At 40.7% G+C, this 12,400-nt stretch overlaps 2 protein-coding genes across 3 annotated transcripts; one reads left to right on the plus strand and one right to left on the minus strand.

Annotated features, from left to right (window-relative positions):
- Nucleotides 1–1,545, plus strand: LOC141012847 (protein RD3). The gene is made up of 3 exons (XM_073486392.1): nucleotides 1–60; nucleotides 461–768; nucleotides 1,185–1,545. The coding sequence occupies exons 1-3, from the start codon at nucleotides 55–57 to the stop codon at nucleotides 1,543–1,545; spliced, it is 675 nt and encodes a 224-aa protein (XP_073342493.1). The 5' UTR covers nucleotides 1–54.
- Nucleotides 1,546–2,686: 1,141 nt separating this feature from the next.
- stx5a (syntaxin 5A) lies at nucleotides 2,687–9,680 on the minus strand. 2 transcript variants are annotated; one of them, XM_073487342.1, is made up of 12 exons: nucleotides 9,592–9,673; nucleotides 8,922–9,143; nucleotides 8,247–8,317; nucleotides 7,805–7,860; nucleotides 7,643–7,713; nucleotides 7,396–7,512; nucleotides 7,082–7,138; nucleotides 6,868–6,949; nucleotides 5,639–5,725; nucleotides 5,384–5,487; nucleotides 5,050–5,171; nucleotides 2,687–4,042 (listed from the first exon to the last, which is right to left on the minus strand). In XM_073487342.1, exons 2-12 carry the CDS (start codon nucleotides 8,982–8,984, stop codon nucleotides 3,883–3,885), a joined length of 990 nt encoding a protein of 329 aa, XP_073343443.1. In that variant the 5' UTR covers nucleotides 8,985–9,143; nucleotides 9,592–9,673; the 3' UTR covers nucleotides 2,687–3,882. The 2 variants fall into 2 exon arrangements, with proteins under 2 accessions (XP_073343443.1, XP_073343444.1); XM_073487343.1 differs by lacking the exon at nucleotides 5,639–5,725 and having other exon boundaries at nucleotides 9,592–9,680.
- Nucleotides 9,681–12,400: the final 2,720 nt, after the last annotated feature.

Raw genomic sequence — 12,400 nt, forward strand, 5'->3', positions numbered from 1 at the left:
ACAAGTGGATTTCTATCAGAGGAGGACACACTACAGATTTGTAAATCCTGTTTCATGAAGGTAAGACAATAATTAAACTCCTATGAAAGCATCTAGAACAGGAGAATACCAAGCAATAACTGTGTTATGGTTTGTATTGGTCAGACATTAAAGTTTTTGCCATTCATATGTACACTATTATATCTATTATGAGTCAGGTTTACTTGAACAGACTGAAAGTATATTTCAGGTGTTTCTGTCTGAGGATGGAAGCTTTAATTATCTAAACATCTACATTGGCTGTAATTAGGTGCCTACAAAACAGATCATCTGCAAACTGACTGCTGAGATTTCTATGACTTTATTCTCCAGAATAATTCTCAAACAACCCCAAATATGAACTTAAATAAAGGATATTGTTTTTAGTTTTCTTCCTTAAACTCTGACATTGCTCCACACCAATTCTGTCCTGCTTTCGCAGATGTTTCCTTGGTCCGCTGTCTTCTCCCTTGAGCCCAAAGTGCCGGGCCAACGCAGCAGTGAGGAACTGGTTACCAACACTCTGATGCTGGAGTTGGGGGCCATGGTGAAACGCACAGAACGCATCCGTTTGGAGCGGGCCACAGAGGGTCGTCGCCGCCGTCGCAGCTCCTCCTCTACAGCTGATTACAGCTGGCTGGCCAACACCCCGACCCCACAACCCTTCGAGCTGACACCCAACGACCTGCTGGAGCTGCAGGACCTCTGTGTCAAGATCCCTCCTGCACAATGTGGCCCTTTAATCGTCAGGTGAGAAAAACAAGAAGAAGACAGGAAGACGTGGAGAAATAGATCTTGCAGAGACACATTGCCATATAACTGTCACTAAAAAATAATGAAACTGAGGCACAATGATGCAGAGAAATAAGAGCTACAGTGCTAACATTAGAGATAAGAGAGAGAGACAGGCAGATTAAATGGACAACAACATGAACATAGAATATGAAGAAGAAACAGAAGAAGAGATAGCTGCAGGATTTCAATCTAAATCCTTTAACACCCTTAACTATAACCTAGAAAGTAAGCTGATACTCTCAGATCCCCATTTCTTCTGCCAGAGACTTCATATACACAATATACTATACCATATAATATACTGTAAATACTATACTATACTATAAAATACACTGTATACTGTTTTCAATAATCTCCTCCCCCCTCCGCAGGTTCAGGAGGTTGGTGTCACAGATGGAGCCTGAGGTTCACGAGGTCCCCCGACTGTTTCGCTCTGTGCTAAACGACTTCATGGAGGAGAGTAATTCAAACGAAGAAGTGCAGGAGACTTTTGAGAAGCAGCAGCGCAGCAAAAGCCTCTCTTTCGACACTTTCCGCACCAAGTTCCGCACAGGTCAGCTCTTCAGGGGCAGCAGCATGAGAGGCTCCAGGGGTAATCTGCAGCAGGAGCTGGACTGGTCTGACGAGGAGGATGGAGAAGCGGAGGAGGAGGCCATCAAGGCCAGGGCGAGGAAGGGAAGGAGCAGGAGCATGCCAGAGATCAGCCCTATGGAGCAGAGTGCCAGTGCATGAGAGAAGGGAGGGAGTCAGGGGAGAGACAATGCAGAGAGGATGGTTCTGATAGGGAGACAAAATTAGGGGTGAGAGCAGGAAGGAAAGTGAGCACAAAACATAGATGGGTCGTTATACTGTAAATATGGGGAGGAAGAAAAAACAGGATGTTGAGGAAGGAGGGAGGGTGGCATTTAGAGAAAAAGGGGGGCAAAATAGATTTTAAAAAGGAGGAGAGATGTTTAGACTGTAGGTTTTGAATAGTTTCTTGATTTTCAGGAAACCTGTGTAATTGCTAAAGATTCTCTAAGTGAACTCTTTAGTCCAGCATTCTGTTGTGCTGACGGGTACAAACTGGTTAAAAACTGCTCACCTGTGCTGAGGAACTGTGGTGCTTTGAGCTAAATACTAATGTCAGCATGCTAACATGCTCACATGCTGATCCATGCAATAGTTACTATGATGTGTCAGTCTGAACCAAAGTGGTGGACCAACCAACCATCCATAGAGCGGTAAAAAAAATCCGCAGCATTGGATTTTGTTGACAGTCTTCCTTATCTTCACATGCTTCAGGTAACGAAATATGCAAGGACTCTCTAAACAACAGGTCTTGATGAATCATACATGAGTCATGAAAAACATGTTATGCAATAGACAGGACAGCTGTCTTCTGCAGGGTGCAGCCCAGATAGCATCAAGAAACTGCTTTCAATTTGGAGACATAAATACACAATGTTCTCGTCACTTCTGTGTTTAACATAGCTTTCCTTTTTACAAAGATGTCTGTGTTTTTTGGTTTAAATGTAGATACTGTTAACATGTTTGAGAATAAATGCGACTCTTGGATTTTGGCTTGTCGATATCTGTAAGTGTACATTTTTTAAGTCTAGTAGCCTTGAAGCTTTTCTACAAAATGAATGAAAGTGGACGTGGACTTTTATTACTAATTGTGGGTTAAAGGTGAAATATTTTTATGTAAATCTGTCTGGGGCCTGTACCGTGATAAATAAATAACTACCACACATCTTTGTAGTGTAAATGTGTTGAATATATGTTGCACCAAACTGCTTAGCACTTCTCTGTTGACCTGACTTAGCATCCCAGCCGAGCATGGCTAATTATATCAGTAATCCTCTTATCCCAAGAAAGTCTCAGCCGTGAATGCCAGCACCCCATTATTATTTTATTAATATGCACTTTCTTCTTATCAATACATCAATATCACTATTTGCACTTTATACATTGAAGTCAAGGCATTTGGCTAAAAAAACAGACAGGGAAAAAAATAGGAAGAATGTTTTCTTTCTCCTTAAAAAGCTGTGGTCATTTAAATAACATTGGTACATTAGAGAGATAAAGAGGAGAAGCGACTACAACAGTGACATCCAACCAGACACTTCAGGGAATCTGGCTGATTGAGTCACTTCATTAGTGGGCCTTCACAACCAGCCTCACCCCTTCATAAGCACTGATGTCAAACCTGGAACCTGTTCACATGACTTCTATGCTGAAGTCTCTCTGCATCACTGAATGTGCAAAGTTAACACTTTTTCAACCATTCAACCTGTCTGATGGCTGGTCACCAAACAGTATCATTTAAAACAGCAATGTTATATAACTTATCATCAACATTTCGTGCAGCTCGTGCCTGAATTATATCTGTAAAGTTCCCTTCAGCTGGCTGTAACTCCCGTTCTTGTGCCTTCAGGACACAAAATGCATTGTGTGTCTTTGTATTGTGTTACAGTTCTTCTATAAGAGTACCCATTTGGCAAATAAACTTTGCAAGCAAAACAGAATATGAATTAATAAAAAAATATTTCACATCATGACCGAATGGTGGTGGATTGTTGATAAACAAGTGACACAATCATGCTATTCAATAAAAAGTAAACTAAGAAAAAAGAATATCAGAGGATAAACTCCAGTTCTGTTGTTTGGCTTTGAAATAATAATGGATGACGTGGTCAACAGGGGTAAACAAGAAAAAAAAAAATTAAAAAGATAGTTTGCAGAATCAAACCATTAAATTATAGCCATTTTGATTAAATGTGTATGAATAATTGGTCAAAGAACAATACAGAGCACTTTTATGCTCTCTCTCTCTATACAAAGTGGGGATTTTAGATAATTTATTCTTTCATTTGAGTTCGACATCTTCATTCTTCACTGAACTGTCGAATTACGATTAAGAGTCTGCGGTTTGGGAATAACCGAAAAGTCTGTGTTAATCGAAAAGTCTCCCAAAAATCTGTCAAACTGTCACTTCAACAGAGAAGTCTGTCCTTCAAATGTGTCGTCTGGACATGACATCTCTGTCCAGCTTTACTTCCCCTCCCCTCGTCGCTCTTCTTTTCTTTAAGCGAAGAAGACGACAAAGATGATGAAGAAGACGACGAGGACCAGAAAGATCTTGATCATCAGCCAGCGGTTGGAGGAGACTGACTGGAAGTATTTGAGGATCTCCGTGTGGGCGGCCTCCACGTTCAGCTGGGTGTCCTCCACGTTAGCGTCGATCCTGTGAGAGACCGGGAAAAGCATCTCAGTGAAACGGGACTTTAAATATTCGAATGATATCACATATAATACATTTTCCTTCAAATGAGTCAGTTCAGAAGATGACTGGCAAGATGTACACGTGATTAAATTGTTCTGTATTATAGTTGATAAATTGAAAGATATTTATGTGAACTGAAATAATTTAAGATTGAGCCACCACCCAACTGCTATCAGCACTTGTTTGAGCTCCATTTCCCTTCTTTACTTCTTTCTACCTTTTTTAACAGTTTCCTAATCCTTATTGTTTCTTTATTAGAAGAACAACTTTCTCAATAGACGAGAAGATCAAAGATCGATCAATCCACCATCATGTCTGTATAGCAAAACATAAAACTACAGCAAGCAGCCAGTTGGCTAGCCTGGTTCTATCCGAAGGTAACAAAATCTGCCTTCCAGCAACCACCAACTCTCACAAAGTAACACATCATACATAGTTCGTTTAATCAGCACAACTCAAAGTCTAAGAATGACTGAGTTCCTTGTCAGACCAGTGACTTCCTGGTAAGCTGACACATTCCTGGAACCCATCAGCTATCCTCTGACGATAATTTGGCCTCAACATCTCATGGCTACCAGTTTAGCCAGCGGATATCCAGAAAACGGGTATCTGGGCCAAGCGTTCCTATTCCTTGTGAATGTCATTGTTCGCAGTCCGATATGCCCAATGCAGGTTTTTTTTTTTAAAGGCTAACTTAAAGCTAAATCGTTGTCAAACAGTAACTGATGACCATTGCCTTTTGCCTCTTTTGCTCTCTAGACATACTGTTAACCTGCATGAAGCCAGACCCACTTAAACGTGATTGGTCAATACAACTCGGACTACAAATGGAAACCTGACACAGTCAGATTTGAGTCTTTGTGCTTATCCAAGGTAACTTGGTAGCTCAAGCCTCATATTTACCATAAAAAGGTGAGAGTGGTATAAATCATTCCTCCACCCTCCCTCCATTTGTTGCTCCATCTTACCTCTGAATGGTCTCTTCCTGCTCTTTGACCATGTGTGCCAGCTGCTGGAATATAGAGCCCAGTTCGACGATGGTGCTCTCAATATTCTGCATAGTGTCTGCACGGCTCTGGATGTATGAGTCCTGTAACGGCACAACCAGAAACATTTCAAAAAGGGTCATGTTAGCACACATAAATGGACAGTTTATATGTTTGGTCAAATTTTAAGGTGGACAAATTTCCTTCTTAGTGTGACAAAAAGACACTGCCGACCAACTGACTTCAAAAATTAACATTTCCCCCCGTATCTTGTGCTAATCTGTCTGACTCTGACAAATATACACCAGCAGTCTACCTGCTCATCAATAAGCTGGAGCTGCAGGGGGTTGGTCGGAGAGTCCATATTGATTGCTACGTCCCCGTGACTCCTGGACTCATCCTGCATCAGGACTGAGCTCTCTGAAGGGAGACAACAAGCAAAAACACACACAAATGTTCGACAAGATCAGACAGAAATCCTCAATGTTAGAGGGGAAAAGCAGAAAGAACAGCGGGCACATACAGTAGCTAGTTATACCCGCTGGGAGAGTCAAACGTTCCAGGGAAATACCTTTTAAATTTGAGGTTGTATTGCCCTGGTAGTCATAGCGCGGCTCACGACCTGCATGCGGCTCCTGGGCCCCTTTTTTGCGGCTCCCTAAAATATTTTTTAATTTTTGCATTATAGATGACCAAATACAGTAATAATAATCATATTCACAAGGAGTTCGAGCAGTTCCCTATGACAACAGCTGATCGAAAAATACACTGCCAGTCCAAATGTTTCTGTACATCGAGGGCATTTGTGACTAAATATCACCCAATCTGCTCATTTTAAATAAGCTAATATCAGGAAACATAAATCCAAAGGTGTATCATTTCACACAAACGAACTTGTGAAATTATACATCTTACATAATAAGCTCGCTAGCATAATTTGCTTCGCTTCAGTGTTCCAAAGATGTAAACCTTTTTATACAAGTACACATTTCTGGCAAACACCTTGATTATAAATGGTAATATTACTGAAAGGCAGTTATACTAAACGTTATCTGCCGCAGGGGCCTAATTACAGCAACAATAATTACATCAATTTTCAATTACTTGTAGATTATTTCCAAAATAATTTAATATTACATTCCAATTTGTTAGTTATATGTTTATTGTAGGGTGTCAACTGTCAATGTTTGAGATTTAACAAGAAAGGTTGAACTACAGGCTGTTCATAAACATTTGACTGGCAGTGTAAATGTCTTCACAGGAATCATCTGAGCTACCCGTGCTAGTTAGAGGGTCTCTGGTAAGAAGCCTGTTTAACACGTTTAGCTATTTGTTCAGCAAAATGAGCAGGAGCCAGACATGTCGAATATTGCCTCAAAGAAACGATAAAGGTGTGTTCACTCTATTACACTTTCTGAAACTGCCAGCAAAAGTTTTATGTTGGATGCAAAGATCAAGAGGAAATGTTTATAGGGAAGGATGGATTTCTAACGTTGGAATGATCAGGATATAATTTGTGAGTTGAGTTAAAATTGGTCATGATAGAAATTTAAGGTTACCTTTTACCCTTGTCTGTGCTACAGGTGATGTTTTTTGGTTGTGATTTAAATGCAATACTGCTGCTTGTGGACAATAAGAAAGTTTAAATAGAGTGAGCCAGTTGAAAATAGAGTGAACACACCCCTGTAAAAGCCACAACAACATGCTATGTTCACCTCTTGGTGCCATTACTTTAACGCGAGACCCTTGTAAAAAATCACAGTTAGAACAAGCCTGAAGCTAAGATGTGGACGGACTTACTGAAGTTGTTGGCCATCAGAGGAGATTGTGAGACGGGGGGCTGGGAGAACTGCTCTCTCCTGCTGCGCTGCTGCTTCAGGTTCTGCAGGAAAAAAGAGACAAATGATGGAAGAGGTGAATATGACTGAGAAGAAACCTGTGACCCATTTTTAAACTTCAGTCTTTGATGTTTTCTGCCTTCTAATGATAAAGTAAACCAATATACGTTTCTTACCTCCGTTCTGACTTCTAGGACTGACTTAAAGTCATTGGACATTGAAGCCAGTTTGGACTGTGGACAATAAAAGATACAGTGAAGTTAAACAGAGTGCAGCTTAATTCAGCTGTAAACAGAGACCAAATGTATGAACAACAATTCTACAAAGTGTTTCTGATGCCATTATATATTAAATACAAAACTACTTCAATAGAAATGTTTTACTCTACTCTACTTTTCTCATGAAGGAAAGCACAACTTGATTCAAAGAGTTCAGGAAAGAGTTTTGAAAATTTCAAAATGAAAATCAACTTAGACCTTATTGAATATACCTGTAATGACACCACTATAGTGTTGGAGTGGGTTTGGATGTGTCGGCCACCCGGAGCTCCGCGGGACCTCACCAAGTCCTGCAGCTGTGCTATCTGTTTGTTTAGACTGTTGATGTCCTAAAAACATTAACACATGGACAGTAGATGTTACTAGATATTTATGGATAAAGAGAGCTGTTCTACTCATAGATAATACACAATATGTTTCCAAAACTACATTTCATGGGATGTTAAAACTGCAACTCACTTGTTTAATGATGTATGTTAGCTCCTCGATCTCCACTGCCTTGTCGTCAAATAGAGATTTTCTTTTTGCCACTACAACATCAAAATAACAGCATGTAGGATCAGCAACTTGGACTTCAGAACATTTTAAGTTATGCTAAAGTTATGCTAAAGGGACACTTACAAATCGTGAGCTTTTCCAGTTTGGCAAACGTATTGCTCAAGTCTTTTCCAATTCTCCTACAAGGACACAAACAAACAAAATTGCAGCTTTCATTGTCATGCACTTGCTCAAGGAGTACCCCACCATTTTGTTTGCATTCCTACGAAAAGTTAGATTATATCAATTCTATCTCTGTGCTCTGTGTTTCCCGGATAACATACTTTGTGATGTGCAATGCCAAACATACCCAGGACCAATCTTTTCAATAAAAGACTAAAAATTCAACATCTTTGTTTAATTTATGGTAAGGCAATACATTGTTTTTATTAAGGTATAGCATACAAGTACAATAAAGATAAGGATGAGAAGGATGAGCAACACCTAACATCAACATAAAAAGTACATTCAGCACATATTTATGAGGTGTTGAACCCTAGAAGAAAACAGACTATGAGGAACTTACTTGGCCATAACCGTGAAGTCACTGCGCTGCCTGAGGGCGCTGAGCGCTGGTTTACTGGGCTGGACTCCATTCTGCCAGGAGGGGTCAAAAGTAGAGAGAATGAGATGAAAAGATAAATTTCAAAATAAAAGAGGCAACTGTGACAACATGTCAGAATTCTTCACGATGATTCAGAACTTTTTAGTTGATGATAGAGTCCAATTTTTGTTGACATACAATATACACAATATTTCCTGGTTAAATGCTTCCTTTGTTTACTTTATTATTAGTTAAAAAAATAAAACCAATAGCATTTGAGCTGTTGGTTTTAACATTTCATGTTGTCTCTATGAGCACTGGTTACTTCAGATGATGATGAGTCTACCAAGTACTTTTGGTTCTAAGATGTTTTTTGCAAGTGCCTTCATAATTTCAAATGTTACACCCAGTTTAACAGGAGGTGTTTTTATGTTGTGAGTATGGAAACCCTCTGTCAAAACAAAACTAGACACAGAGGGTAAACAAGGAACCAAAACCAAAAGCAACCTCACCAAAATCTTATCAGCAGAACAAGAAAAACAGAGTGAAAACACATCATCATCATTTCTCTAGGTCTTAGGCAAATGCCTGATTTCATAACTACGAGTGATCTCGTAATTATAGTGGTGTGATGTCCGGTATCCTGTGCCAACATACCGGTCTGCCCTGGAGAGATTTACAGGCTGACTGGAACTCGAGGGTCCGGTCACGGCACGTCATCCTGCCGCCGGTACACGGTCACCAGCCCGCTGTAAGACCACAGAACCACCCGGGGTGTACCTCTGCTGTGTGTGGCGGATAAACAACAAGACCTCCCTGTGTGTGGGCAAACTCACATCCAAGGTGGAGTATCCTTCGTGGACATATGGACACACATGCCTGTGTAGCAGAGAGAGAGAGAGAGAGGACGTGTCAAAGCTTTTAGGCGACCAGCTTCAGATGTGACTGACACAAACTAAATCAGCTAGCTTAGGTACAGAGATGCAGCCGATACCGTTAGCTGACTGTTCACACCGATTTAAGCACAACAACCAGCCGATAAATAGAAAATAACAGCCACAACCCACAAATAAAGCCACAGTTGAGCTAAATCTAAATATCATTAGGTAACGATGATTATCTCTGGACTGTACCAGCTCCGTGTGTACAGACGACGCACAGCTGATCACGGCCTGACCGGCTAACCACAGGCTAGCGTTAGCTTCAGAGTGCTAACCGGGCTTTTCCGTACGGCATCTCCCGCTTCACCTCGGTGAAACTCGACCTTAACTAACCAAGTCTGGTTTAAGCGTATTTAAAAGACAAAAATCGATCAGTTCCAACTCACTTGAATCGATATTACATCATATTTCGAGAGCCCTCGATGTTTCTGGTGAAAAACTAATCAACCCAGGAGTTAAAGTTCCGATCCGGGTCATTTCCGGCATCGACGTCACTGCCACGTCTACTTTACCGTGGCGGAAAATCCCTGCAGGCGCGACGCTCCGCCACCAGAGGTCGCCACATCTCCTGTTTACTGTACAGGTTCACCCCCACAGGAGAGGTTGCATTAATAGTAATGAGTACAGTTTTTGGTTTATAAGTTACATCATGAGAAGGAAGACAACAAATCACTCAGTTCAAGATACTTTTACCAGCTACAGAATCACACCTCCCCCTCTGAGCCAAAACACATCCAGAAGATGTCTATCCAACGTCCAGTGGAGAGCCAGAATTTACAGGAAGTTACATGCCATGTTTTGGTCATCCAGTCTTCATCAGGTAGGCTAATGATCCAAGGTGGATGGCACCAAAACATGACATGTGATAAAGTTGATAAACCGCTCACTTGGTAAAGTACATCCCTCATTCAGGCTACTGAGGCTGAGACCAGGGGATCAAATCCTCCCTGTAGCTTTTGCTGCATGGAGTAAAATTTGGCCGTCATAAACACTTGACATCTGTGACTGAAGTTGAGAAGATGTCTAAAATTACATTGTAAAAACTTAAAAACTTTTTTAACCCTGTAAGGATGTCACTTGGACATCACTAGTGAACGTTGAAAAGATGACAACAACAAAAAAAATGTTCACAGTAAGTCGGACGACACAATAAAGTCTCAAACTTATTTCCCTTGTGGGTCTTGATGTAAAGAAAGTAAAGATGTAGGAGTTCAGATAACTAGGAAGCAAAAAAAAAAAAAAAAAAAAGACTTATTAGCAATAAAATCATCATCAAATTTGACCTCAGTTTCAGGAGTTCTCAATATCAAGTACTTAAACACATAGTCTTCATAGATGAAGATACATGAAGATACAACCGTCTAAACAAAATCAGAGTGCTGCCAAATAAGATTTTAATCTGAGGATATGTATTATGTCATGTGTAAGTTTAACCTCTGTGTAAATGTCTAGAACTGAACTGGATGCAAAATTCATTTTAGTGTACACTGACAACAAGGTTGTGTTATATCATATGTATTAAATCATATCAGATCTTATCGTATTGTATTTAGCACTGATTACTACTTCAGTGGGGTTTTTTTTATTCTTATTTGTATTAAAAATAGACCAATTCAGGTGTGAAATGATAGGCTACATGAAAGTGATGGTGTGTGATATGAACGCTGCTAAATCATAATATTGTGAAAATATAAATGAGTCACTTCAGGCTGCTGCAACCAAACTGTGATGTGTCATTAGCGATGTTGTGCCGATGTAGAAGAAGTGAACCATCAAGTTTGAGGGAGCGGAGGAGGAATGAGGAGACAGACAGACAGAGAACGTGATTGGCTGCTGCCTCAGGTGAGTCGACCTGCAGGTATGGTATGGACAGGGAGATAACATTCAGCAGGCTCTCTGATCTCCTCTCACTCCTACTGGTACCCGCATCCTCCGCCTGACAGGATCGAGCATGCCCAGACCACAACTATGCCCTCGCCTATTTACCTGCTGCTAGACCCCCAACCACAAAACCCCCAGCCCTCAACCCCTCATCCACGCTCCCCTTCACCTTTTATACCTCACTATGATCCACCAAACTTATCTCCTTCTCTGAAACACTCCCCTTTGTGCTTCTACACATTATTTGATGTTTTAATCTGTTTTGCTGAACAAAATTGCCCACATCAGGACAGAAGAGTTTCTCCTTCAAAATCTCCCTTTTCTCTTTGATTGTATCTCTACAGAATGAATTACAATACATTGAGTATTTTACTGTTTTTTACATTCTGAATTAATACACTAATATTGTAAACATTACACAACATGCTTTGGCAAAACTTGACTTTATTACGGTCATGCCAACAGAGCAAAACATTTGAATTTGTGCAGACTTTCTCATTAAGGCTGTCACGCTCACTCTAAATTCTCAACCCGTTGACTTTTTCCCATGCAGTAACAAGAACTGTAAATCTTTTATCAAGGTTGATGTCCTTCAGTGGACAGAGACAGACGAGGCCTGTGGATCCATGTTTCTGTTGGAGATAACGCTGTTTGTTTGTTTTGTAGAATAAAAAAAAAAAGTTCTTTGTATTCACAGGAGATGATAAAAACACTCACTTTCCTGTCAGTTGAACAGAAACCAGCAAACACACACGACTCTTCTTTACACTGCACATATTGAAGTCTTTTATCTCTGTCTCTCTCTCTCACACACACACATACATACACACACATACACACACATACAGGAGAGCTGATACCATCTAACATAACACACTTGCAGGCCTGATAGCGTCCAGTACCTGCTTCAACACAGCTGCGGCTACAACAGCGGGCAGGAAACCACGGCTGGAGTTATTAGACAAACACGACTCTGAACGCAGAGAAAGCAAGGTGGGAAAATACAGGAAGTCCTGATACAAGTGCAAAGACTGAGAGAGAGAGGGAGATGGATGAAGTGGGGGGGAGCAGTGGGATGGAGGGAGGCAGACTAGTAGCTGAACATACACATAGGAAGTCAGATTAATGCATGAAATGTGTAAGAACATTCAGAGAAAGAGTCAAAGTGAAAGTGTGAGCAGAGATGGTGGCTCAGCTTCTTTATTATTAATATTCACCCGGGCGATGACGCTCATTTGGGGGTTTCTGACGAGTGCAGAGCTGTTGAAAAAAAGCAGATTTTGGAGTAAAGGCATCTTCACTGTATTGAGATGC

This window comes from Pagrus major, chromosome 18 (genome assembly GCF_040436345.1).
Source record: "Pagrus major chromosome 18, Pma_NU_1.0".
Taxonomy (NCBI): domain Eukaryota; kingdom Metazoa; phylum Chordata; class Actinopteri; order Spariformes; family Sparidae; genus Pagrus; species Pagrus major.